Source organism: Rhagoletis pomonella, unplaced genomic scaffold, assembly GCF_013731165.1.
Source record: "Rhagoletis pomonella isolate Grant_MI unplaced genomic scaffold, Rhpom_1.0 Rhpom_scaffold_02319, whole genome shotgun sequence".
Taxonomy (NCBI): Eukaryota; Metazoa; Arthropoda; class Insecta; order Diptera; family Tephritidae; genus Rhagoletis; species Rhagoletis pomonella.
Window position 1 is genome coordinate 3,385 of NW_023460872.1, and position 27,701 is coordinate 31,085.

Genomic DNA, 27,701 nt, shown 5'->3' on the forward strand with positions numbered 1-27,701 from the left:
CGCCTTCTTGCATAGTATAAGTGGGCGGTACGTGTTAAATACACATCTCTAGCCTGGTCGGAGTAGTGTCTTATAATCAGCAAAGTGGCGCGTCACGGGCACGGACAAGAAGCAGCGTCTCGCTCCATGTTTTCCCGACGCTTGCGACGACGTGCACGAGATTCAACTCTCCGTCACCATAGTACGAGCATACGTAAAGTGGATAGAATTTCAAATCTCAACGTTAAAATATTGACATATACATTTTTGATAAAAGTGGGGAGTAGTGTGGGGTTATTTCAATTAAGACCAAAAACCCATGCTCATTACCAGCAGACACTAAAGCAGCATCAGCACATCATTTGGTTAGCCAATTAAGGATTTAAGCATGTAGTAAGTACACTTGTTGATCCTAATAGAGTTTCTTCAAATAAAGGATTTTTATAATATCCATTTATTTTCAGGTCTGATTCTAAATAAAATACACACTTACTTACATACATATATAATATAAAAGTGCAAACCAGAATACATTCAAAGATATACCTAATAGGGCTTATCCAATCGCAATTAAAAAGATAGCAAACTACGTTAGTGCATAAAGCAATCAAAAACAAAAAACTCAAACATAAACTGCACTATTTACAAAAAGCCACTTAACCAAATAGCAAACCACTTAAAAATCTAATGTTGTGCTTAAATGCGGCAAAAAGGCGCAAGTGAAAAGTGACAACATTAAACAGAAGAATTTATCTCCTATCATACGTAAAACGTAAGGTAATTTCATCTCTCTTGAGTTCAATTGAGCGAATAGAAATTAACTGTTACCAATGAAAGATGTCACAAAGAGGTAAACGCGGTAATCATCAACATCATCAACGACTCGACGTTGAACCACAGCCTCCGCCGACAAAACGGCGTAAAGGGCGGCCACCTAATGGCGGAGGTGGAAGCAATGGTAGCGGTAGTGGCAGTGGTGGCGCTGCAGTTGGAAGTGGGCTTAATGGCAACAATGGCGGTGCAAATGGTGGTAGCCACTGCGGAAGCATAGTGGGTAGCGTACCATTAAGCCTGCCTTATACTGCTTCTTCCTCTATAAGCAATAGTAATGCCGAAAATGAGCAAAATAGTGTGGTAGCTTTGGTACCCGAAGAAATGGCAGCATTAGCTGCCACAAGTGCGAAAGTAGCAGCTAGCCAAGGATCTTCCTCTTCGGCGGCAGCATGGCAACCGCGGTCAGTAGCAGATATTAAGATTTCAAGTATTTACAATCGAAGCTCAACGGAGGCACCGGCCGAACTGTATCGGTAAGTACGAATGTGGCAAAGTTAAATAGCTTTAGTTCTAAGGTTCTAATAGTACATTTTAAAATTAATATAATAATATATATGTTTTAATTGTAGCAAGGATCTCATAAGCGCAATGAAATTGCCGGATTCGGAACCTTTGGCTAATTACGAGTATCTCGTAGTAAATGATCAGTGGAAGCAAGAGTGGGAGAAGGGCGTGCAGGTGCCTGTAAATCCCGACTCTTTGCCAGAACCAACCGTTTACGTGCTGTCAGAACCAATAGTGCCGCCTGCGCATGACTTTAAACTGTAAGATATAAGCTGGTTCACAAAATTTCGCACATTGAAGTACTAAATATTTACACATATTTAATTTGTTTGTAGTCCCAAGAATCGCTTTCTGCGTATAACCAAAGACGATACTTACTCCAGCGAGTTACATTGTCTGACAAATGTGGTTGCGCAAGCGGAGAATACATGTGCCTACGACATTGATCCAGTCGATGAAGCATGGCTGGAATTACTCAACTCTGATCGTGCGCAATACGGTGCTTTTTCCATTACTGAAACCCAATTTGAGCGCGTTATCGAAGAACTCGAGGTGTGCATTTGAAAATTTGAAGTTGTCACACTTGTATATTGCTCATATAATTCAATAGTGTTATAATCCTAAACATACAAATATTGAGTTGAATTTGCAGAAATTACCGCTACAATTTTTTGTATTGGAGTATACATATCTGTGCCCTTTAAAGTAGCTTAAGTTACTTCTTTCTGGTTGTTTGTGTTTCCGACGGTGTAGGAGTATGATGTATTGTGGAACGACAAATTTGATAAGATATGACGGAAGATCGTGGCACAGTACATCATAGCTTAAGTGATTTTAGAAAGTTTGACTTTGAATTAAAAAAAAATTATTTCTTTTCCCCTGAAAAGTTTTATATTTTTTAAAATCTTCTATTAAAAGGCAATCTTCAACTACAATGGCAAACGTTAAAATATTGTTTGGGAACCCAGTGAAATGTTGCTTTAAATGGAAAAGGGCTTATCCCGACTTAGGCTACTTTAATTAAACGGCACAGATATGTAAATTGTAAAAACTGCAAATCTGTTTGTCTGGAGTTTTTCTTATTTGAGTTATGACACTTTTGAAGTAAATTAGCGATATGTACATGTACATATATGATTATTGATTTTTAATATAAATTCAATTAATTTAATTTGCAGATACGGTGTTGGGAACAAATACAGGTAATCCTTAAAAATGAGGAGGGTCTTGGCATCGAATATGATGAGAATGTCATATGCGATGTGTGCCGGTCCCCCGACTCTGAGGAAGCCAACGAAATGGTATTCTGTGATAATTGCAATATTTGCGTACATCAGGCATGCTATGGTATTACAGCGATTCCATCAGGTTTGTAATTTATCTCACTAAATAAAATGCTAAATAAGTTTTAATATGACTTAATTTTTTTGTAACACATTGTTTGCATGATTAAAATATTAATATTCCATGTTATTTATGAATATCTACCAGGTCAGTGGCTTTGTCGGACGTGTTCTATGGGTATTAAACCGGATTGTGTACTCTGCCCGAATAAAGGCGGGGCCATGAAATCAACCAAATCAGGCAAACATTGGGCACATGTCTCTTGTGCACTCTGGATACCAGAAGTAAGCATTGGTTGTGTAGATCGCATGGAACCAATTACCAAGATTTCCAGCATTCCATCGAGTCGATGGGGCCTTGTATGCATTCTGTGTCGGGCTCGAGTCGGCGCATGTATACAGTGTTCCGTGAAAACCTGTAAAACCGCTTATCACGTGACTTGCGCATTTCAACATGGCCTTGAGATGCGAGCAATTATTGAGGAGGGCAACGCAGAGGATGGTGTTAAGCTGCGTTCCTATTGTCAAAAGCACAGTGTTAGTAAGGGTAAAAAAGATGGTAGCGGAGCACATAGCAGTAGCACAAATAAACATAATAGTACACATGGAGCAGCTAATGATGAAGACGATTGCCGGCGACGAAAAAGTCGAAAATCAGATATGACTTCGGAGGAGCGTAATCAAGCGCGAGCTCAACGCTTACAGGTAAATTTTTCCGAAGTTTTTAATTATGTGAATTGTTTTAAACCAGCCGTGCCCAGCGCGGGGCACTTGCCTATTGAATTCTGCCAGCGCAGGGCACTTGCTTACGGAGTTCTGTCGGCGTTGGGCAAAGGTTTATTTAAAGCTTTTATTTAGTCTTCGGACAAAAATAAATAATAACTAAAACGTGGAACAACTATGAGGTTAAAACTTAATTTTGATGATAAAGTGTCCTCAGACCTTACTTTAGTTCTTTTCTTGTTTTAATAGCTAAATAAAGTGGAAACGCTTAAAAATGCAAGAAAGACAAATCATTTGAAATACATTTGACATATGTATATCGTGATGAAATTTAGACACAACAAAGAACAAGAACTGACGGCCAATATTTGTTGGATTACGGCTACCTGGTTATGGAGTTGTTCGGTTATATTTTGTATCAAGTTTACGACATCCATACATAGACACCATTAGAATCATCTTTTATTATAGCACATGATTTTTCTATGGCGTTTAGACAATTTGTTTCTTTGTTTAGACAACCCAAGGCGAATTAATATAAGGTGATAGGCTGAGCTAGTAACACCACCTTATATAAATTCGCCTTGAGACAACCGATAACTTTCGTTTTGTTTTTTTTTATTCAAGGCTTGGTTGTGATCATTTGGTTTTTTATTCGAGATTTTATTAGGGTTTTTTTCGGGACAGTTCGCGATTCATGATTTCGTGATTTTTCGATAATTTGCAATTTTTTAGACCTTTTGTTTTGTAGTTTTTCAGGACTTGCCGGTATTTTCCCGGAATTTTTCAGGATTCTAATTGGCTTACTTTTCAAAACCTTTGAGATTTATTTGGGTATTGTTTCGTGACATCGGAATCCTCCGTGATTATTTTTTGGGATTATTTGTAGTTTTTTTTTTACGGAACGCTTCGGTAATTCTTGAATTTTTTCAGACCTTTGTAGTTTTTCAGGACTTGTGGGATTTTCCCTGCGATTTACTGAGATTTTTTTGGAATCCGTTTTACTGAACTTTTCGGGACTTTTCAAATCCTTCCAGCATTATTTCGAGACTTTCCAGTATTCATAGTGTTTTATGTTTCGAGACCTTTGGGATTTCTGACTTCTAAATTTTCCGAGTTTGTTTTATTGGATTTTTTTTCGGGACTCTTCGTGCTTTATTGTTTTTTTTTTTAATTTTTCGGTATTTCTTTAGAATTTGTCGGACCTTTTGTGGTTTTTCAGAATTTCGTGTTGTTTCTCGGAATTTTTAGGAGTTTCATTATATAAGACGCTTTGGACTTTTTCGCGTATTTCACAATATTTGGGATGAGACTGAATTTTTTGGACCCCGGAATTTTTGGACACTGATTTTACTGAAACTTTTCGGATGCCGATTTTTTTTTGAGACTTTAAATGTTTTTGGGGACTTTTTGGGGTATTTTTTTGAAGACTAAATTTTTTAAGACAAAATTTTTTGAGACTGAAATGACTTGTACACTTCTAATTTTCTAAATGCTTTGGTATTTTTCAGAGAGTTTTCACTATTATATTAAAAAAGCTTTTGTTTTGCAATTAATAACAATAGATTGGCGCTTACACAATATGTTAGTGTTTGGCCGAGCTTCTGCTCCGATTTGTGGCGTGCGCCTTGAATTTGTCACACAAAGGGGACGGACCTACAGCTTTATGCCGACCCGGAACGCGATTGAATTTTCATGAGAAGCTATGTATTTTTCATGGCAGAAAATACTCGGAGGTTTGCCATTCATTGCCTGCCGATCGGCGACCGCTATTAGAAAAACCTGTTTATGTTTTTTTTTTATGTTGTCGTAAACTGGGCTCGAACCCAGGTCCTGCGGAAAGGTCGTGCGCACTGCTAACCACTACTGAGTTTGAAATTATTTTAAGTACAAACATTTGAAATTTAAACATAAACTAAGCGAAGAAGTAACATTCATTCGAGTTTTACAGTTTTAGAAAACAACGCTTGACCTTTACAAATGTCATTGGCGGCGCGAGCATTCAACGGTTAAGAATTAATGATAAAATATATTGAAACTACATTTTTGTAGTACTGGTAAATTAAAAAATATAGCTTTACCTGCGCAGAGGTTTTGGACGAGAAACTTTTCGTCCCCGTAAACTTTTAAACTTTTTAATTACTAAAATGTACCTATGTATAATATTGGCGTCGCATAGTGCGTAATTTTTTGCGATTTAAGGGTAGGAAAATCGATAATGGAAGTTGGCAAGATACGATATACCTATGTCCATATCATTTGGAAGAGAAAATCAGTCCCCGATTGTTTGAAGATCACCTGGAAGAATGCTGAGTTTGTACAAACATGCACGTTTTGACGAACGATAATCACCATTTTTCTGACCTTTATCAACCAGTGGTTCGTATCCGTCTCATTTCCAAACGAGATTGCAGTCTTGGGTATTTTACGCATTTTAATTAATTAAACACATGATTTAAAATTTTTAAACTTCATCCTTACATGTCAACTGCGCTCTTTTAGATTTAAATCATATGTATGTGGGATTTATTTTTTTATATAAGCATAAACATACATTTGGGGTATTCACAACGGTGCCGTAAGTGTCGTATTGTTGTATGTCGTAAACTTTAAACTCCTAAAAATATATTACGGGGATTCGCAAAGAACCATAAAAGTCATATTATGAATTTTCGCAGTGTTAAAAAATAGCTGGTTGTGGTTTCAGGTTCTCTAAACATTTATTTAAGCGTTTAAGGTTTACGACATACAACAATACGACACTTACGACACCATTGTGAATCCCTCAATTGTGTATCAGCGTGTATCAATCAGAGTTTTTAATCTATCATCTGTATATCTAGGGCAACAGTAAGAATTTGCACAAAATTGCACAATTAAAAAGAGTAGATTTAAAGTCAAACTATGGTGTGTATTTTGTGTATTTTTGGTGACGAGAATTTAGGATTTTTCTCATTTAAAAATTTTTTTTTTTTTAAAAGAGAACTTTTCCAAATATGGTTAAATGTCGAGTTCGTGGTGGTAGCGAAGGATGCGGGTGTAAGGATAAAAAAACCGCAGATTGCTGATGCCGTGACGGCAAGAAAAACAACAGTGCCAAACTTTCTGGAACAGGCGTAAAGACATGTGAAGTCCGTCTTAAGAAAGAAGTGGTGTAATTCGGAGGAATGCTATTAAAGGACAACCAAGCAAAAAAAATTAAATTTTCGAAACATTTATTCAACACAAGCAACATATTCACACTGAAATGGTATGCGATGAAATGTCGACGTACAAAAATTTCTCTGCGATAAGATTTTGAATGCGAGAAGATATTAAAAATCAAATATATCTCTTTTTATGTATCTAATATATGTCAAAAATGTTAACGAAGTCCGTCCATAAAACGGAATTTCAAAATATTTCGTCCCCGGCGCCACCTAACGTGTAATTTTTTTGGAAAAATATTCCTGCATATCCAAACAATATACATTGAAACAAGTAATTTTTAAGCAGAAAACCAAACCGACTTCAGTTCTCATATAAAAATTTAAGATTATCGTTAATTTCTTCACGATCCAATTTTCGGATCTAAAAAAAAATTAGTATGGAACCACCCTTGAGGTACCACCTTTCCAATTATCGAAATCGGTTAACGTGGTCCAAAGTTATGCGGTAACATACAAAAAAAAATATATATATATATCCTCCGAAGAACTGATAACCTCCTCATTTTTTGAAGTTGGTTAAAAATAAACCAGACCGTACATTCTTTAAACCCAAATTATACAGTCTATTAGAAATACATAACGCAAAACAAAATTTTTCTGGAGTCAAAATTCTGGGCCTTAAGGTTTTCCTTACCCTAAATCATCCAAATTACGCACCGTGCGTCCTAGGTAAAATGAGTTCAAAACAAAAAACTGACTAAAATTTTAGATCTTCACTAAATTTACGACTATGGTCACGAGCCAATACTTTTTGCGAGTTCTTACTAGCAAGTTAAGTTTAATATTTTTAGCATTTAAGAATGATATGTATATTTAACTATTTTTTTGTTCTCTATTATTTTCTGCTAACAGGAAGTTGAGGCGGAATTCGATAAACACGTGAACATTAAGGACATCAGTTGCCATTTGTTCGATGTCGATGATGATGCCATCGAATCCATTTACAATTACTGGAAGTTGAAACGCAAATCTCGTCATAACCGCGCTTTGATTCCACCCAAGTCGGAGGACGTCGAGATGATAGCACGAAAGCAAGAACAACAAGATCTGGAGAACCACAAATTGGTGGTGCACTTACGGCAAGACTTGGAGCGTGTAAGAAATCTTTGCTATATGGTTAGTAGACGCGAAAAGCTTTCCAGATCACTTTTTAAGCTGCGCGAACAGGTATTTTATAAGCAAATTTCAGTGCTTAGCGATGAAAATTTGCGGGAGGGTAGTGGTAGTGGTAGTGGTGTTTCGAATGTGCCCCGTACGGCGCTAGATGTTAACGTTGATGATAGCTTCAAAAATGCTGTTATTTATGCTAATGATGGCCCAACGCTGTACGATAGGTTTTATTCATCGAATAGCAATGAAAGTATTCCAGCACAATATCAAAATATTAACTTTATTTTAGAGAAGCTTTTAGGTAGCGTGAAGGGAAGTAGGGGAGCAGGGAGGGGTGCTGGTGCGCGCACATCCACATCACCGACAAAACGAAAAACTACACAATCTTCTGCCTCAGCTGCAGCGACAAGCAATGCAACCGCGAGTGCAAACTCAACCACTGCACCTGCATCGATTGCGGGTGCGGGTGCGGCAAGTAGTAGTAGTAATAGTAATAAGCTCTCGCCAAATAAGAAAGTAAACAATGGTGCAATAGCAATTACGCAAACGACTAGTTCGGTAGCGCCGACTGCGGTAACAGTAGCGAGTAATGAAAAGCAGGTAAATTCTAGTCGTCGCAGTTCAATCGGCGCCGCTGGCAGTTCGGCAGCTGCAAGTGTATCCGGATTGACTACAGCTGTGCCGGAGAAAAATCGTGCTTCAGTTTCCAAAGCAAGTACATCCGGTCATTCGGCGACGAATATCAAATCGTCGGCAGCGGAATCGCGTTCTCGCAGTACCAAAAGTAGCAATGTTAGTGAGAGAAAAAGCACAACTAAAGCATCAGCAAAATACTCCGATGCCAGTTGCCAGTCGTCTAATAACAATTCGTCAGGGAGTTCGTCCTCCGGTGATGATGACTCGTCATCGGAGGAAGAAGGAACGTCAACCGATTCGGGCAGTACTGGCTCCGATGATGAATCAGACTCTGGCTCAAGCTCATCTGCATCAACATCCAGTGCAGGAAGCGGCGCACAATCCGTCAGAGCAAAGGCAGCAGCCGCTTCACGTAAAGTCTCACCAGCCAAATCAGTCACCGCATCAACTGGGACTGCGACAGCTGCGCATCAGAATCAAAAGAAGCAAACTTATGCGCGATCTGTGGAACTGCGACAGAAACAGAGAAGAAAAAGTGGCAGCAACAGCACCGCTGTCACCGGAGCGGGACGAGGAGATGCTACCGCAACAACTGTGTTGTCCAGCTCCAGTGATGACGAACAGGATATCCGATCAGTACCTGCCAAACACCAACAACAGCAACAGCAATCTAAGTCAACAAAACAAAACAATATTAGTCCGAAGAAATCTACTACCCTCAGCACAACAACTACAGCAGCAGAATCAGCAATGCCAGCACCAGGGGCACAAACAGCAGCAACAACAGGATCAACAACAACAACAGGAAATCGTGGACGAGACTTCCTTTCACAGATGGCCAAACAATTGCAACAGGAGAAGGGCTCTGAGAGTACATCGAGCGATGAAAGTGAGGAGCTGTTGCCACTAAAGGGTGCTGATAGAAACTCCAATCTAGCAAGTGGTGCAGCAACTGTGTCAACAGCAGCCCAATCATCGACTTTGACAGGACGCACAACAAAGGCGGTGCAGCAAATATACTCAGATTCTGAAAGTCTTTCCGGCGGCGAAGCCGATAAAGATGAACGAGCTGTAGAAAGTAATGTAAGCGACTCACAAAATCAACAAACAATACGCACGAAGGCGGCACTTAAAGAATTTACTCTGCAACAACAACAACAGTCTTCAACAGGCTTGAGCAGCCGCGGTAAGAAGGAGCCACCGTCTAAGTCTGCAAGCGCACATCGCACACTAGAGCGGAAATCGGAACAAAAAGTGGTGTCAAGCGGACACAGTAAGGCAGCAGCCGAGGTACCGAGTAGAGGAAAGAAGGCAAGTGCGGCGGCTATTGAGCGACAGAATAAGCTAACGGCAGATTTGTTGGTCGTGCCTCAGCGGCAGGCAGCCAAGAAGGCATCCGAAAATATGCGTTCGACTGGCATTTACACTACTGCCGCCGGAGCAATGCCCGGTATGGCCAATACATTATCTTCGGAAATAACAGAAAAGCCTAAAGATCAGCGCTCAGATAAAGAATTGGAGAGGTCAAGGGGAAAGGAGACTGGCATGAAGAATGAAGATAAGTCGGAAAAACTGCGTACAAAAGAAAAATCTCTTACTGGTGCTGGGCTAAAGCCTCCTGAATCCGAAGTAAAAGAAAAGGAGAAAGATAAAGAAAAAGAAAAGGAGAAAGAGAAGGAAAGAAATAAAGAAAAGGAGAAAGATAAAGAGAGGGAGCGCGGAACTGGAACTGGAAAACGTGGCCGTCCTCCTAAGGCGCGTGACCCTGAAACCATTTCTAGATCCATATCAGGGCAAAAAGACGGCGAGCAAATTTCCAAAATCAATTTCAGCTCGCCAAACCGCGCACGAAAGGATGACAAGAATGTATGCCGTACTGTGGAACAGCTTAGTGCAAAGTCCCTATCCACAAGTTCAGACAGAAGCACGCGCCTTTCTACGGATCATACGACGGTTGATACCGTCAAGTCCAGTGTGTCAACACCGCCCAAACAAAATGACATAAGAGCGAATAACATTCTAGTGGCATACGTGCCTCAGAGGCAGGCCGCTAAAAAAGCAGCTGAACAACTTAAGAGTAGTGGCAAACCTCCTGCTGCAAGTGAGGCAATAACCGATGATAAGGAACGTTCGGAACGCAGTGAAAAGGAAAGCAAGTTAAGGACACCCGACGGTCGTAGTACGCGCTTGCCACCCATGCGACGTATGTCAATGCGGGAAAGTACTACTAGCACTGCAAAAGAAACTATAACACCTGTGTCCAAGACACCCACAAGCAGCAGACGTCGCTCTAAAGACACCTCTGTCGAAGCAATACAGCAACAGCAAACGCCGACAAAGAAAACAATAGTGGCAGCAGAGTTGTCTGATTCATCTAGTTCTGGCTCAGACGGCAGCACCAGCTCATCATCTTCAGGCGGTAGTAGTGACAGCGGCAGTAGTAGTGATTCCAGTGATGCCGAGAGCGAGGTTGCTGAGGAGGAAGAGCGTCTTACACGTGCTACAGCGGCCAATAAACGCTCCCCGCGTAAGTCGATTGATAAGCCACCGGTTGTTACGCGACAGAACTCCTCCACAATTAACACCGCTCAAGGTGCAACCTCCGCAACCAAGTCGCCTAAGAGCACTCCTCAAAAGCCATTGCGACGTAATATCAGTAACACTAGTAGCAGCAGTGGTAACTTAGTCACGCCTGATGAGCCCGTATCAGATAACAAACAACAGAAATTGACCAAGCGTAAATTGTCCTTGGATGACAAGGTAAAGAAGTCAGCGACAGTCAAGCAAACTTTAGCTGATGCAGCTATTGTTGTAGACGATGATGAGGAAGTACCAGCTCCAACACAAACACAAACACAGCCTAATTCGATGCGTACCCGGGCAATGCGTCGCTCGAAGTCAGGGCCATCCTCACCGCCGCATTTAGCACAATCAACTGCAGACACAGATAAGAAATTGGAGCAAAAGATCCAACCGAAATCTCCGAAGCCCGCACCCCTTGCGCAGTCTGTGTCTTCAACTTCGGATCGCATGTCTGAGAGCGATAGTGAAAAGAATAAAACTGTATTAACCTTAACCGAAGAAATAACACAGCGTAAGGTTTCCAACAGTAACTCTAATAGCTCAAACTCCACGATCCAGCAGGGAAATACTAAAAATCAAAACAAAAATCAAGGCTCCTTGGACAAACTCTTGAATAAATTGGAACAAGAGGCGAGCAGAAGTTCGCTGATCAATGTGGTCGATCCTGTTGCAACTACTCTACCGGTGTCTCTATTACCAACTAACATTATTGGTGAGAAAGTGGGTGTCAAAGAAAGATCGCCTACTCCCATTTTGCCAGCCGTCGAAGTTGTGGCCGTCAGACCACCTGAGCATCCAAAAATTATTATTGACACGAAAAACGAAAGCGGTGAAGTACCAATGGATATTGATGAAGAGCTAACAACGGCTCCTACCCATACAACTTTGCCGTCAAGTAAGATTTGTGACTTGGAGGATATAGATGAACGACCACCGGCCGCGCCCATGCCAGCTTCGCCTCCATCACCAGTATCTTCGGTGTCGGACGATGAGCTTTCTAATGAGTCAGATGAACAAAGCCCCTCCCAAGGTGGACGCAGAAGGCGACGACTACATCGAAGGCATCGCCGAACGCGACCTGGAAGTCCACCACTGTCACCCGAAGAGGAACACACACATCACACGCAGCACCTACTCAACGAGATGGAGTTGCTGCGAGAACTTGAAGAGGAACGCAAAATTGCAGCGAACGCTAGCAAATACTCAGCGTCTTCTTCATCACCTGCTGTGGCAGTTATAGCACCTGAACCGCCGGAGATTATCGAATTGGATTCAAATTCAAACTCAACAGGTAGCGACCGACTCAAACAACAGCAGCAGCAACAGCAAGCTTCACTACAACCCACAACTCAGCAAACGCAACCACAGTCACAGGAGCAGCAACACCAAATTGACTTAGCTACACAAATTGCACACACTTCATCGGTACCACAAACGCCTGCCTCACCATCGTCTTCGCCGGCGCTTGTGGTAGACATATCTGGTGGAACGCCGCTCCAAAAAGCAAATCACGAAAGTGGTTGCATTAGCGTACCCCCAACTCCGCTTAACATTTCATTGCACGAATCTCAAAACAATATGGACGAAAATTCGCAGGGCGCTATGAACATAACTGATTTGAATAGCAGTAATAGCCGACATCAACCCATTGTGGACACAATACTCGACATGGAGGATAATGTAAACCAAAAGCAACGGCAGCAACAACAGAATGCCTTCGCTAATGCTTTGCTCAGTGCTGCATCTTCATTCTCGGCGACTGTGAATGCTGATTCGGTACTGGATGAGCCGGCGGATGGTCTGAGTCTTTTGAGTGCGACAACCAAAGAACTAACCGAGGAAGATAGTTTCCTGGCAACGCGTACTTTGGTTGAAAAACTGCGCAAGAAACGCATACGCGCCGATGAGCCAAAAGAACCTGATTTGCTAAAGCCTCCTCCAACGCCAGCCATACCATCAGTATTTCCATTCCATAATGCAGCTGATCCAGAAGACATTATTCACGTGCAGAAAGAAAATGCCGCAGCAGCAGCAGCGGCGGCGGCGGCGGCGGCCGCAGCTGAAGCCAGCAATTGCCTCTTTGTTAGTCAAGGTAGTAAAGGTAGCGGCGGAACGTTGCTACCTCATGAACAGCAAACTATTGGCGAAATAAAAGATGGCGGCACTCTAGGTGTTCCGGCTGTGACGGTAACGCCAACATCTAATGCATTCAGCCGAACGTCGCATACGGCAGTTACAACGCCAAATAGCACGCCCAACTCTAATACTACTATGGGTGCAATAAATGCTTCCTCAAACAGCAATATGGTAAATAGTAGCAACAGCAATAACAACCTCGGTACGTTGACATACACTGAGCCAGTGCTAGGCTTCATGGAGAAAAAATGTTGCGGCTGACATCTGCAACGTGCCGATATCGCCACTGCAACAGCAGCAGCAACAACAAGGAGCGAACTACGTACAGGCACAAACAAGTCAAACACAGCCACAGCCACAGCCTCCGGATGTTGCTGAAATTACATCGTTCCTAGAAAAGGAACTATCCAAAAAGTCAAATAGCAAAGGCAGTGGTGTTAGCAGTTTCAATAAGTTGCCAAACACTGGAGGAGGAAGTGTTAATGCGGTGCCTGGAACGCCTGATTTTGTAGACTTAGCGGCCAAAGATAATATTGACTTTACAAGGACATCTAGGCGCGTGGGGGGCAACAATAATAAATTAGCGGTCGATTGCGACTATGATGAGAACACCCGAATGCAGTCGCCATACGGGCTACCCGCCACCCGACTTTGGAATGAGAATGAAATGATTGCAGCAAGACGCTCCTCGTCGCCAAGCTCAGTGTCGGAATCGAATGATCAGGCAAGTGCAATGGAAATGCAACAACAGCAGCAACAGCAGCACCTACAACAAGTGGGACATTCCATGCAACAACAGCAGCAACAACAATCGCAAACGTCTCTTCTTCAGTCAAAGGATTTGGTCAACAATGCAATTGGTGCACAAGCAACGGGAATGCAACAACAAACGGCCGCACAAAATTGCAACAAAGGTTACTTTAATAGGGTCGACTCATACGACATGCCGTTTACACATAGTCAACAGCCGCAGCAGACGCAGCAGCAATCGCCGCTGGTTAACGGCATTGATTCACTTATTAGCTATAATCAGGGCTATAATCAACAGCAGACAACGCCCACACATACCACTCCACAACAACAGCAGCAGCAGCAGCAGCAACAACAAACAACGCCAAATCAAGGTAATAACCAATATAACGGCGGCTCTGTAAGCCTTTTCCACAATACTCCAGCCACCATGCCGGTCATGAACCAAATGCCTTTTGTCCCCAATTCTGGCGTGGGTACGATGTATCCCACATCAACTAGTTTGAGCGCTAATGTACCCATGTCTACAGCTTCTGTACAACAACAACAGCAGCCGTCAAGTGATGTGGGACTGTATGGCGTGCGCACCAGCGATCCTAATTCGGTGGGTGCCAACACCGCTATCGCCGGCACAACGCCGCAAACACAATATGGAGGTGCTGCTTTTACATCTTCCACACACAATCTGGCTTTGACGGCGACCATTGTTGGCACGCCAGGCGGTACATCATTGCTAGACCATCATTCGCCGCATCAACATCAGCATGCCATGCACGCGCAACAGTCGGCTGTGCCGCAGCAGCAGCAGCAGCAGCAAGCGCAAGCTGCGCAATACGGCATGAGTGTGCCATCCGATAATGGTGCAGCGGCGGCCGGCTTATACAGCCAAATGATAATGCCCGTGCCGGCCGCGAGTCAGCAGCAGCCACAACTCCAGGGACAAACGTCGCAGAATACATCACCCACAAAAGAATCGCCTTCGAAGCGTTCATCGTCGCGTTACAATCAGCAGCAACAACAAACTCCTCGCAACTCACACAAGTCGCCTCAGGTGCAGCACAAATCACCTGGCAAATCTCCGCGTCAAATGGAGCTACTGAGTAAACAGCTACAATTACAGCAGCAACAACAACAGCCGCAACAACAGCAACAAGCACTTACCGAATTCACAAACATTCCGCAGAAACCTCCCCCGCCACCACCTAAATATGATCCCATGACGCATACGTTGGCGGGCAAGCCGCGTCAACGTGCGCCACGCGGTACCGGCGCTGGTTCACGTGGCCGTGGTCGTGGTCGAGGTCGAGGACGTGGCAGCAGCGCTGCTAATGCTGTCATACCTTTGCCCCCGCAGATGCAGCATGACGGCAATGCTCACTACGTCAACAATTTGGTAGGCACGCCGTTCGAGTTCAACTACGATGAGGATCTTACCGCACCGGGCGTCGAAAATTTGCAATCGCTGCGCGATCGTCGACGCTCCTTTGATGCCCGTTGCAATCAGCAAGCGACCATGTCGCATCCTCATCAACAGGCGTCATCCGACACACAAAAATATACCAGCCCATCTGCATATGGCAGTTGCAAGGTGCGCGGTGCTGGCGCCGGCGTAACGAACTCTGCTACAGCGAGCGGCTTGGTGAACTGCAATAATAGCGGCAGCGGCGGTCGCAATACATCACATTTAGCAGAGGCGCTTAAATCGAACACCACCACCAGTTGCGACCACTCCAATACTCAGCAATCTCTATTACATTCCATTGTGCAGCCGGTGTTGCCGGGTCCGGTGGACATGCGAACGTACAATGTGTACGAGGCATCGGCATCGCAAGAGACCTACAATAACAATTTGCTCAGCGATTTCGATTCCGGCGCAGCTGAGCAAACACTACCTGAATTCGATGAAGAGGATGAAAAGGAGTTCCAGTCCGCTCTACGTGCAACTGGATCAACGATTTCCACAAAGCAATTAACGCCGAGTGGCAATACGTCGGCTCCGCCAAGTAGTGCAAATGTGTCAGCGACAAGCTTAATAGGAAATTCGAGCGCCACGGCAACGCTGAGCGAAGTAACAGCTAGTGGTCTATCGAATGCCTGCTCAACGTCCGTTATATCTGACCTGGTAATGCCGGCTGACTTGCAGACCTCGATGGAGACTACATCCGAGGAGGTATCAATCGACTCGGATACAACACTTGCAACTAAAGCTTCACTTTCCGACTCTCGCAATCAGCTCAAGTTGAAGATCAAGGGACCACTTGCTTGCCGAGACAACAGCTACAACTACATCGCATCAAGCACATCGATGAGTGTAAACACTACCAACGTAACGCAGGCGGCTGTCGGAATTGTGCAAACGGCTGTGTCAATGCATGGTCAGATTTCCGCAAATGTAGTTGGCGGCGCATCAGTTGGTGGCGGTGGCAATAGCAGTAGTGGCGGCATGAATTCCCGACGCATGCGCAAAAAAGAGTTGCTCAGCCTCTATGTTGTACAAAAGGATACGCATATGGATGATTCCTCTGGAGGACTACCACCTACCGAGGTGGGATTGACAAATACTGTGGAGAGTCTACGGAAAGGCGATGCGCTGGGCGGCACACTAGAGGAATACGGCAGCGAGTTGGGCCTGGGAGGAAGCTCGAAACGTTCAAAGAAAAATTCCAGCCGTGAACTACGCTCAATGGACGCCTCTAGTGATCTCACCGATATTGGCACAGGCTTGGGTAATGACGGGCGTCGACGTAGCGCTTGTTCGTCGGGCAGCACGGATGAGCGTGGTGCAAAAACGGGTGCAGCATCGAGTGCAGGCAAGCGACGTGGACGTAGCAAAACTGTTGAGGGCTCTGAGGATGAGCCTACCCCGAAATTGAAGATCAAAATACGAGGACTGGCTGATGGCAGCGTCAGTGCAACAACGATAAGTGGAAATTCCACATTCGATAATAGCTATCAGTACGATATGTCACGCCGCATGGTAGCCTGCCCGCCTAAAAAGCGATTGACTTCAAATTACACGCCACACACGTTCGAGGACTACCGCCGCGAATCGATGAACTATCGCAAAATAATTATGCAAGATTTCGGAGAGGATGATGAAGAACGCACACGACGCGGTGCTGGTGGTAGCATGCTAGATACTTCGGTAGTGCCACCAACAAAGAAACCAAAGTCTTCCAAACCGAAGAAGGACAAGAAGGAAAAACGACGCAATAAGGAGAAGCTAATGTCTCCGGCAACAGCAACTGTTGTTGAAAATATGGCGAGTGCGTCACCTGGCGAAGCGCCTAAGCTAATTATACGCTTCGGCAAGAGAAAATCCGATGTACCGGAGGTGACAGAGCGACCCGCCTCCGAGGAAACAACAGCAACACCACCAATAACCACCGCACCCATACGTTTGAAGTTGGCGCGAGCCTCTGATGGTGACGGTTATGTTATTGGTAGCAAAAAGAAAAAGGAGAAGCGTACGCCGACATCCACTTATACACCAACAACAACACCCGCTTCAACGCCCAGTGGAAACACGAACATTACACCCTTGGCTACAGCAAGCTTTTCGTCAGCCCACACTACGCCTACAACAAAAGCTGTTAGTGAGCTAACCGGTGACGACTCTGCCAATTACAATTGCGAACGAACGACACCGAGCGTTGTCGCCATGCTAAATAGTTTTGGCACCGCCACTAATGTTGGTGGTGACACGAGTAATCGCGATGAAACCGATCCGCTTGCGTCGACGCCGAAAGAGGCCAGCACACCATCGCCACGTCTGGTGATCGACACTTGCAAGGGAGTCGATGTACACGATTCTAATACTGCAAGCTCACTGGTCGAGCCTTTGTCGGTGAGTACAGGCATCGGCGGCGAAGCTGGCAATTTGGGTAGTGCCTTTGCGCCAATAGCGCCACTAACGGTTAATTGTAATGAGCACAGCAGTGGCAACAGTAACAGCCACAGCCACAGCCATAGCCATAGTGCTAGCAGCAGTAGTAGTGGTGCCAGCGCCAGCGGTAGTAGCATAAGTGGTGGCAGCTTAAATAGTGCGCACAATACGGCAAACAACAGTAACAGCAACAACAACAACAACAATAGTAGCAGTAATAGTCACAATAATAATACTAATAATAACAACAATAACAGCAACAGTGGTTTACTTCCATTAAACAAAGACTGTGAAGTCAGATGATAATCACGAAATTGGTCTCCGCTTAGCCGTCCGCGGCTGCAGTGGGCGCCAAAATGATAAGTACATATGTAATTAGATAGTATGTAGTATGTAGATGAACGGAGTGGGGGCGCATGTGCAAAGGATCGAGCGAGATTATTTGAAGACGATGGGCAGAAAAATCATTAGTAGTCGTATGGAATCGTACAGATTTAGCGTTGGAGCATTGTACAGTTTTAAAATTATCGGTACATGTTTTAATATTTTTATCGCTCCAGTAGGACAGACGCGCAAGGCGTAAATTTTTTTAAAATTATCATATGTACATCAACGCATTGTTTTATTTTGTGGGATAAATTTGAGTTATGAATTTAATTTTTATTGTTTTAAATTTTTGTCTTTAACCATATACCTGATTGGGACACCACACCGCCTAGCCGTTTGGTATTGAAAAAAAAAAAACAAAAAACAAAAAATAGTAAATAAAATCCCTAAAGTTTCTTTGTTTTCGTAGAATACAAATGCTTTAAGAAAGATACTGATATTTGTCGTAAACGAGAGGAATTCTTATAATAATGTCCATCTTTAAGCGACAAAAAATGTAAACTATTAATATTAATACTAAGTATATTTTTAGGTTGAATTATTTTATTAGAAAATTATTTTTATATTTATTGAACAATTAATTGCAAAAAATGAGCCTTGTGCATGCTTTATTTTGTAAAGAGGGAAAATTTACTTTGTATTGAAATGTTCCGTGGCGTGTTATTCCTCCAAAAGAAAAACATTGCACATTAAAACTTGTATATTATGTATATGTCCATATTTTGTTATAAATAATTTAGTTGAAAGTCCAGCACCAACTTACACATACATACATACTTTTTACACAGTAACAACTGAGTAGTATGCATTGTATATACATATATGTATGTATGCATTTATAAAACGATATAAAAAATGTTTTATCACATTTGAAAAATTCTAAAAAAAAAAAAAAATTGCCTTTCTCGTGTGTATGTACATATTCGTAAAAAAATTTGTATCCTTAAATTTATTTGTGCATAGTAAACTTTGGGAAATAGGCTCGTAAGTCGCGTAAAAACTCTAGACTAGACTGAAAACAAAAAATTTTATTTGACTGAGGCGGTTAAATTTTTTTTCGGTACGTAACTATGTAGATTCCAATGCAGGTTTTTATTAGATTTTAGTTGTTTTTATTTCGTTGTGATAAACTAAAAGAATATACATATGTATATACACATGTTTATACCGCGCAATTTACACTAATGTTTTACTTGTAGAATAATTTCGTGGGGACAACCACATTTCACCATCGATTTTTTAGAACAAAAAAAAATTTTAAAACACCATATATGTATGTATATTTTGGGTCCAAATACGTTCCCATAGTTTTTTTTTTTTTAACTAAATGACATTTAGATCCGCAGTTGTAATATATACCAACATACATACATACATATATATATACAACAGAAAAATATTTGTAAAATATTATAAATATGTATACTTAGAAAAAAATATTGTTAAATAAAAGTCGCCGTCGTATTAGTCTAGAACAAAGAAATCATACTTTAGAAATTAGTAAAAAATAAAAAATAAAATAAAAACCAAAAAAAAAAGTATAATTATTAAAGAAAGCAAAAGAAATTAGACGTAACAGTGAGTATGACGTTTGTATGATGTGTACACACCTCCCAATTTGTAGATATGTAAGGTATGAATTCAGAGTGGCAACATTAGTGTGTTTTTTGATTTCTATTTTCAATTGCTAAATTTGATTTGTTTAAGAGTTATAAGTGAAAATTATTAATAATTATTATACAGATATAAATAAAAAACTTATAACCGGCAAGAGAAAAACCAGAATAAAAAACGAAAAACAAAAACCTACATACACATATACTACATACATACATTACATGAAAACTTAGCATAATTACATAAAGAAATAAGTAAAAAGTTAATGTTAATGCAGTTGAGAATTAAATTATAAAATGCCAAAAAAAACCCGCAGTAAAAACTGAAAGAAAAGTTATGATATACATACATATATATATATTAATACAAATTAAAGTATGCAAATGGCATCGCATAAATTAGTTTTAAACAAAAAAAAAAATAAAAAAATAGCAACTTGATAATGACGTTGATGATGATGATGATTATGATGATAGTGATGGAGATGACGATGATGATTATTATGATTATTATAATTACTATATTAAATTTAATTAATTGATTAACTGAAACTAATTAATGTTTAAGTAAAACAAGCAATTAAAATATTAAGAATAAACATATTCCAAAATTAATAAACACTTTCAATTGAAGATATTTGCGTGCCATACTTAATACATTTGTGGGCTAAAGCGAAGGGGCATCGTGGAGCAATTTAAATGAAATATTTAACCAAAAAAAAATGATTTTTGGTAACAGATTTACTATTCATTCTACATATGTACACTGTACAAATTATTCAAGGGTTCTGAGGAGGTCCACTTTAGAGATGGTAGCGAGCTTAATTTTTCCGGCACGAGTGAAGAAAAAATATTAGAAAACGCGCTTGAATACGCACGTAGAAAAAATCAATGAGACCGACTTGGCACAGATGATCTGGTAAATAGAAGTTTGGTACGCATTTTGTTATGTATTTGGTCCGCTTACTAGTTGTATAGAAGTTCAATACTTTCTTACCTGCATACAACTTGCAGCATTTTCTAATCATTTGCCCGTTGGCGAAACTCTAAAATTGGCAAATTCACGACGCGAAATGGTTTTTTGTTTTTTACCTAGTCTTTTTTTGTCTAAAAAATTTACCGGGATTTTCGATTCTTTTCCGTGTTTTGTTGGAAATTCACTGCACACCGTCCGGAATACAAATTTTTCAGCCCGTACCGCGGGCTTGCCCATCTCTAGTCCAGATACACCATACACACATACACTAGGCGACACATGAAAGTCTCCATTTGGTTCTGGTTCTAATATAATATTGACAATTATTTTCATGAACCATATTTTGCATTATTTATTTCTGAAAATATAGTTCATTTTTTAATATAAACCATATAAATCAAAGTTTCACACTTTGTATAAAATTCACAAAAATTCCAAAAAAATCTCAACCAAATTTTCAACTTTTTATTCAGTTGCAGTATGCAGTATGCAGTCTGCAGTTTTGAAGCCTATTCAATTTTAGTCGAATGAATTGCAAGTTCCAACCGCCTACAAAATCGCGTTAATTTTCCAGATTTTTTTTTGAGACGGATTTTTGCACTTTTTTCCACATAAGCATGAATTTCTTATGAAATCAAATGCGGGAGACCGTTAGCAACAGACTTTCAAAAAATCAACGCCAGTTTTTGTAAATTGCACTTGTTATATAAAAAAAAAACATGATGGAGTATAGAGTACGACAACCTGGGGGCGCGGTGCCGTATTAAGAAACAGTTTAGCTCAAATTTCAGTTATCGTAAATGCAGAAAAATTCACTCGGAACAATAAAAAGGACATCCCTTGCAAAACTGTCGCACGTGGTCGCAAGGGATTCTTGACAACACCAGCGAAATAATAGGGCTCTTCAGGATCTTGTGCATATACTCTTGCATTTGCATATTCGTTAAATTATTAAATTCACAACAAGAAAATTTGCAAATGCGATTCCAGCTGCAGATCCAAGACCATTTCCACAACAAGCTGAACAGCCCTAATGTTTAAATTTGCGCCAAGGCGCCTGTAAAAACGTGGATAACGTAGCAAAGAGTTAATTTTCTTCCTTACTTAAGTTTGATTGAAATTTTTTGGGGTTGGTTGTTTTGCAAATTTTATGATCGCCAGTTACTTGAAATGAAATTTTAAATCGAGTTTTATTCGATCGCTACCGGCGCTACTCCCTCCCTGATTTTTCTCTGATAAAATTTTAACTGACGAAGCAATTTCGTTATTGGGGGATTTCTTTCTCGGGAGAAACACGCCGCGAGTATTAAGAATTGGCCTGATTATGTTGTTACGGCGTGATTATGTTGTTACGTCTTTTTGCATTTCAGGTGACGATATGTAGTAGATACTAGAGATGGGCGCATGATACCGGGACCCGCGGATCCCACGGTACTGATTTCAAAACGGCCGATAGATTTCGGGACCAATGGGACCCGCGGTACAATTCTGAAAAAAAAAATCGGGATGGGCGAGTTCGGGATAGGCGGGATCGGGATTAAATATTTAGTCCCGTGCTCATCTCTAGTAGATACATACATATGTATCTATGTACCTATTCAGATGTGTGTGTGTGTTTATTCCGACTGTTGTAGAGTGTTTGTGTTTATATTTTAAGAAATACTACGAGGTCAATCACATTTACAATTTTTTTTCATCACAACGCTAAATGGCTGACCATCCACTAAGTGAATTTGGTTCACTCGCTCTCAACTGGACACTGTTAGCCAGCAAGGTTTGTATTTTTCGTGTAGTATTAACTTCTGGGCCCTAATTGCGGCTTTCGTTCTCGAATGATTACCCGCTACGAATCGAACAAAAAAACTACATTTGTTTTATTTGTAATACAATTTGAACGTACAAAGCTAACTCGTTATTGAGTACCGTATTCTCAAAAAAAATATATCGAACCGGGATTCATTCGATCACGGATGCCGTGTTAAATCAATGAAGCGCATTCGTACTGGCGGTTAGAACTGGATACACTTTTGTGTTTTTTCAATATTTTGAATCTTTTTCAACACAACGATTATTACTATTATTTATTTTTTTTTAACATAATTTAATCAAAACCATATACACCAAACTTTCACACATTATACAGAATTTAGGAAATTTCCCAAATTATTCCAGTTCCAGTTTTGACCGCCAGTGTATGTAAAACTCATAGAGAGCAAACAATAAAAACGTTCTCTTGGAAAATCTTTGTAAGCAGTATCTTTTGGTCCTCTTAGACGTTGAATAACTGTAGCTGTAGTTGGCTCATGCTGTAATTAGACTTTTTTCTCTAACGCTTTGGAGATAAGATCAGATCTATTTAGGTACCGTTAGTATTCACACGCACACAACCAAGCCTGCCGTTAGAAAGGCAAAAGGAAAATGCAAAGATAGTGGTATTAGTACCGCCACGAGAATCCGGACAAAGCGCAGCATGAAGAAAATTCTGAAGATATTGGATTAAATACAGACGAATAAATGGGACGTTCTCTAATTGAAATTTTGGAAAACGATTTGTGGAAATATCTATACGTTCTACGAATTCGAAGAACCTTGATGAGCGTTTCATGAACGTTTTGGTTGGCTTCGAGCCTTCGAAATAACAGTAAAACTCCGCAGAGAAAGAGAAGAGAAACGACTGGCGTGCTTTGTTGAAATCAAAACAAAATCGCTTAGGCGGTTACAGCGCCAAACAAGAAGAAGAAGAATTCGAGAAAAGTAAAGTTTTAATAGTTAAGCTCGTTTATAAAAAGACAACTTTCGAAAATGTTTTTATGAAATTACCTCCATTTTGATTAAAGTTATATCGTTTTCTTAATTAAGTAACTCTTGACACTGGGCCGTATGAATAAAACCCAAGGAATTACTTTTTCTTAAAATTTCAGACCTTTTACTCGATTTCTTCAAAATAAATTTAAGTAAAAATCCTGAAATTTCAAGAAAAAGAAATTGCTTAATTTTTATTCATAGGGCCAATTTTGTTAGTAAAAATATTGTAGAAAAACATTTTTTTTGAATATAATTTTTTTAACTTAATAAAAACGAAAATCGTTTTGTCGCCCTCAAAACATTTTAATGTTTAATGTTCTAATAATTTACACAATTTTTACGTAATAAAAACGATGACTTAAGTTGATTATAGCTTTTCGCATTCGCGAATGTGGTATGTACATATATACATACATATTTAGCCTAGCTTGTAAACTTGTAAATTTAAACAATCGTCAATTATAAATACATATACATATAACACTATAAGGAAAATCGCAGTTTATAAACAAAATAAATTCTAAGGCACAACTAATTGTTTTAAAGCTGAAAGAAAGGAAAAAAATATAGGGAAATTGTAGATCATTTTAATTAACAAGCCTTGTACACACACAAAAGTGCTACATCACAATATAATAAATAAATGGATAATAGGCTGTTCTACTAGAGATTCATAAAAAAAATAAAAAAATATATACATACATATGTACATATATAGATAGATACATAAAACTGTGTAAATACACCCCGAGTCAAAATTATAAACACACCACATATTGACAAGTTTTAGTAATTTATTCTTTTGTTAATAAATGTTGTTTTAATAAAAATATAGTTTATTATTTAACAAGAACCGTATAAATCTAAGTTTCAAACTTTTTTGTGCAACATTAAAAAAATTCAACAAACTTTCGAGCTATTTAATTAGATTTCTTGGACGGATTTTGAGTATGCAGTTTTGTAGCCCTTTCACTTTTAGTTTAATTTTTATTTTAAAGCTTTTGACATGCAGAATTCAGGAAAAAACTCTCGTTGGACAAGATGAATTATCTTGACCTTTAAAATTACCTTCAAAAATTTTTTTTTTACATAAAATAAAAAAGTATGATAAACTATAGCCATTTAGTAGCTCCAAAGCAAAGTCTAAAAAATTTTGAGGTCTATAAAAAAAGCTAAAAAACGGTTGAATTTCGACAGTAACTGGTACTCCTAGTAAGAATATGTACATATGTATATTATTTTATTAAGTGGTGCTATTTTTTGTTCGATTTTTTTTACTAGAAAAAATATATTTCACAAGAAAATAGTTTTGGGTCTACGGCGATTTTTTTTTTGTTTGCTTGTAAGATGGTACGGTCTAATGTAAATATGTAGATGTATGAATTTTAAAATTTTTTCCTTCTTAAAGGCCAGTATGCAGCTCTCAAGAAAACCAAAATCTCCATATAAAATGACGTACAAGAAATGGCTAAGAAATTTTCTTGTGTCAAATTACCTTAAGGTGGTACGCAGTTCTTAAGAAATTTGCTACGATTTCTACTACGGTTTTCTAAAGTTTTTTTTTTTGTGAAAAAAGAGCACAAGGCAACCCATGTTTGCAACAGAAACATATGCTCATTCCACAGTATGAGTGAAGTATCAGTTGTCAAAATACCTTGGACACACATACACGAAATAATGACTATTTTCTTCTTGACCGTTTTCTTGAGCGCTGCATACAGGCCTTAATAAAAGAAAAGTTTCTTCGCGAAGAGAAACCATGGACATACATACAACATTTGTTATTAGATTTGGTTCCTTTTATTTGGTAAGTTTTTCTTTATTTTTTGTATAATTTAATTTCAAATGCGTACATAATAATTTCTGTATATATTTTGATTTGTAAATATCTTCTTCTTCTTCTTACGTATGTATGTAAAATTGAGATTAGCACAGGAAGGGTAATGGGAAGAAAACAGAGCCACCAAAAAATATGCCGCTGAGTAAAAAGCCTTTGAGATAACAAAGTTAAAAGCCGCTATAATTTTAGAATTATAAGTTTTAACTAAATATGTACTTAAATACTTGTGTATACTTAGACATGAAATGATGTGCAATATCTACATAAACTATAAATCATAAAATAATTGATCGAATAACCTCTAAAATATGCCTAAAAATAAAAATAAAAGTAATTTTAAAATAATTTTTAAAGGTTGGTCGTAAGGTTTCTGTAAATAAAAGTATTCTGCATTGAAAACTTAAAAAATAAGAAAAACTTACTTTAGAAAAAAATCAGTAATTCCAAAACATGTAACATTTTTTTTATTTAATAGATATAATAGAACATATTTATGTAAAGTATTTACACATTCACTTAAACTTATATGTATATGTATGTATGTACCAGAGAACAGCTTTGAGTATGATCGAGCCTTTTTGATCACACTCACTAAAAATCAAGCACAAGCGAACGCCACACTCGGCTACTATGTGTTCGATCGAGATGCATACCCGACAGCTGCTTTGGTTACGAACGAGTCTGTTCGATCACCCTCGCTATAAATTGAGCACAAGCGAACACCACACTCGGACACCCGCAGCTAACCCGAAAATTTGTGTAACAATGAAACGGACACCCGAACATTGCGATAAAATGCAGGACAACCAAGAAATTTAAGCTGAAGGTAACTGGGGCCAATATGTTCCCACAAAGCATACGAAAATGTTGTTGCTTTGTGCTTGTGCATACGCAATGAAAAAATTAGAAGCGAAGTAGACAAAAATGTTTTTGCATCTATTTCGTATAGTTTCGCGTGGAAAGCTGTGTGTGTATATATTAGAACACAGCCTAAAACTATGTAGGTACATAAGTACTTTTACAAAAAATAAATGTGCACCGAGTGTATAGGGCTTGGGCATTGCCGATCTACACACATTTATACCTAAATGGATGTAGGCGTCGTGATGCCGCATTTTGTATGAGCAAAAATATAAGAAATGGTTAAATGTACACTTAAACAAACTACCGAAAAATTCAACCTTCTCTTTACCCTCTACGCACAAAAACTAAGAACACCGCGATGAGAAGGCAACATTTTTTGTAGAAACAAAAACGTCATAAGCCAATCAAGAAAATTTTGTGCACACTCGGGTTGAAACTCGAACACCCGGGTATATTGAGCTGCAAAGCACCCGAACCCAATCAAGTATGTATGAAAAGCAATCGGGTGTTGTGGCCAACATGTTCGTCTTGAGCTCAGTCGATAACGAACAATACTTCTGCTCGTATACAGAGAACGATGCAAAACGGGTTTTGTTAGATGATCGAGTGTACACGAAAATCATGCACCCGCTGCAGATGTCTGGTATGTACACACTCTGTTAGGAAAAGTAGCTAGTTAAAAATCAGTGATGCCCAAAATTTTAACGCAAAACAACTAGGTAAATATTTTACCTATTCCCTTCACACGATCTATTGATTTTAAAAAGGTGGTGTACCAGGAAAGGGCAATGTCTCTTGTTGCATGTAATTTTTTTTTTTTTGGAATAAAATTTTACTTTTACATAAGCAGAAGATGCACCAATAAAAAAAAACAAAACAAAAAAATATATAAAAAACACAAAAAATATATATATTAAAAACACGAAACAAAATAAAAAGCAGAAGATGCACCAACAAAAAAAAAAAAAACACAAAAAAATATATATATAAAAAACACGAAACAAAATAAAAATTACACAAAAAACACCTTATAAAAAAAAATATATATTTAATAAAATTAAAATATAAAAATAACTTATACTTAATAACAATGGTGACAATTAATTTTGGAACAGATTTCTGAAAATATAAAATAAATTAATACATAAACATTTATGTAAATACTTATATGATAAGAATAATACAAATATAAAAACTGAGCTACAAAAAAAAAATAATTAAATAATAAGCTATGAACCTCAAAAAACATTTCTTATCCTTAACATATTAATAATGGGTGATTTTTTTGAGGTTAGGATTTTCATGCATTAGTATTTGACAGATCACGTGGGATTTCAGACATGGTGTCAAAGAGAAAGATGCTCAGTATGCTTTGACATTTCATCATGAATAGACTTACTAACGAGCAACGCTTGCAAATCATTGAATTTTATTACCAAAATCAGTGTTCGGTTCGAAATGTGTTGAATGTGTGAAAAGTTGGCAGAAAATCCGCTTTTTTATCGACAAATTTTGTTCAG

At 39.4% G+C, this 27,701-nt stretch overlaps 1 protein-coding gene across 1 annotated transcript; it reads left to right on the forward strand.

The window, feature by feature from the left end:
• The first annotated feature begins 301 nt into the window (after positions 1-301).
• Positions 302-18,442, forward strand: LOC118753289 (PHD finger protein rhinoceros-like). Its single transcript, XM_036488162.1, is given in 9 exon segments — positions 302-372; positions 444-756; positions 817-1,286; positions 1,383-1,577; positions 1,653-1,869; positions 2,496-2,685; positions 2,809-3,365; positions 7,445-13,300; positions 13,302-18,442. Coding segments are annotated over 7 exon segments (12,180 nt in total). The 5' UTR covers positions 302-372; positions 444-756; the 3' UTR covers positions 17,997-18,442.
• Positions 18,443-27,701: the final 9,259 nt, after the last annotated feature.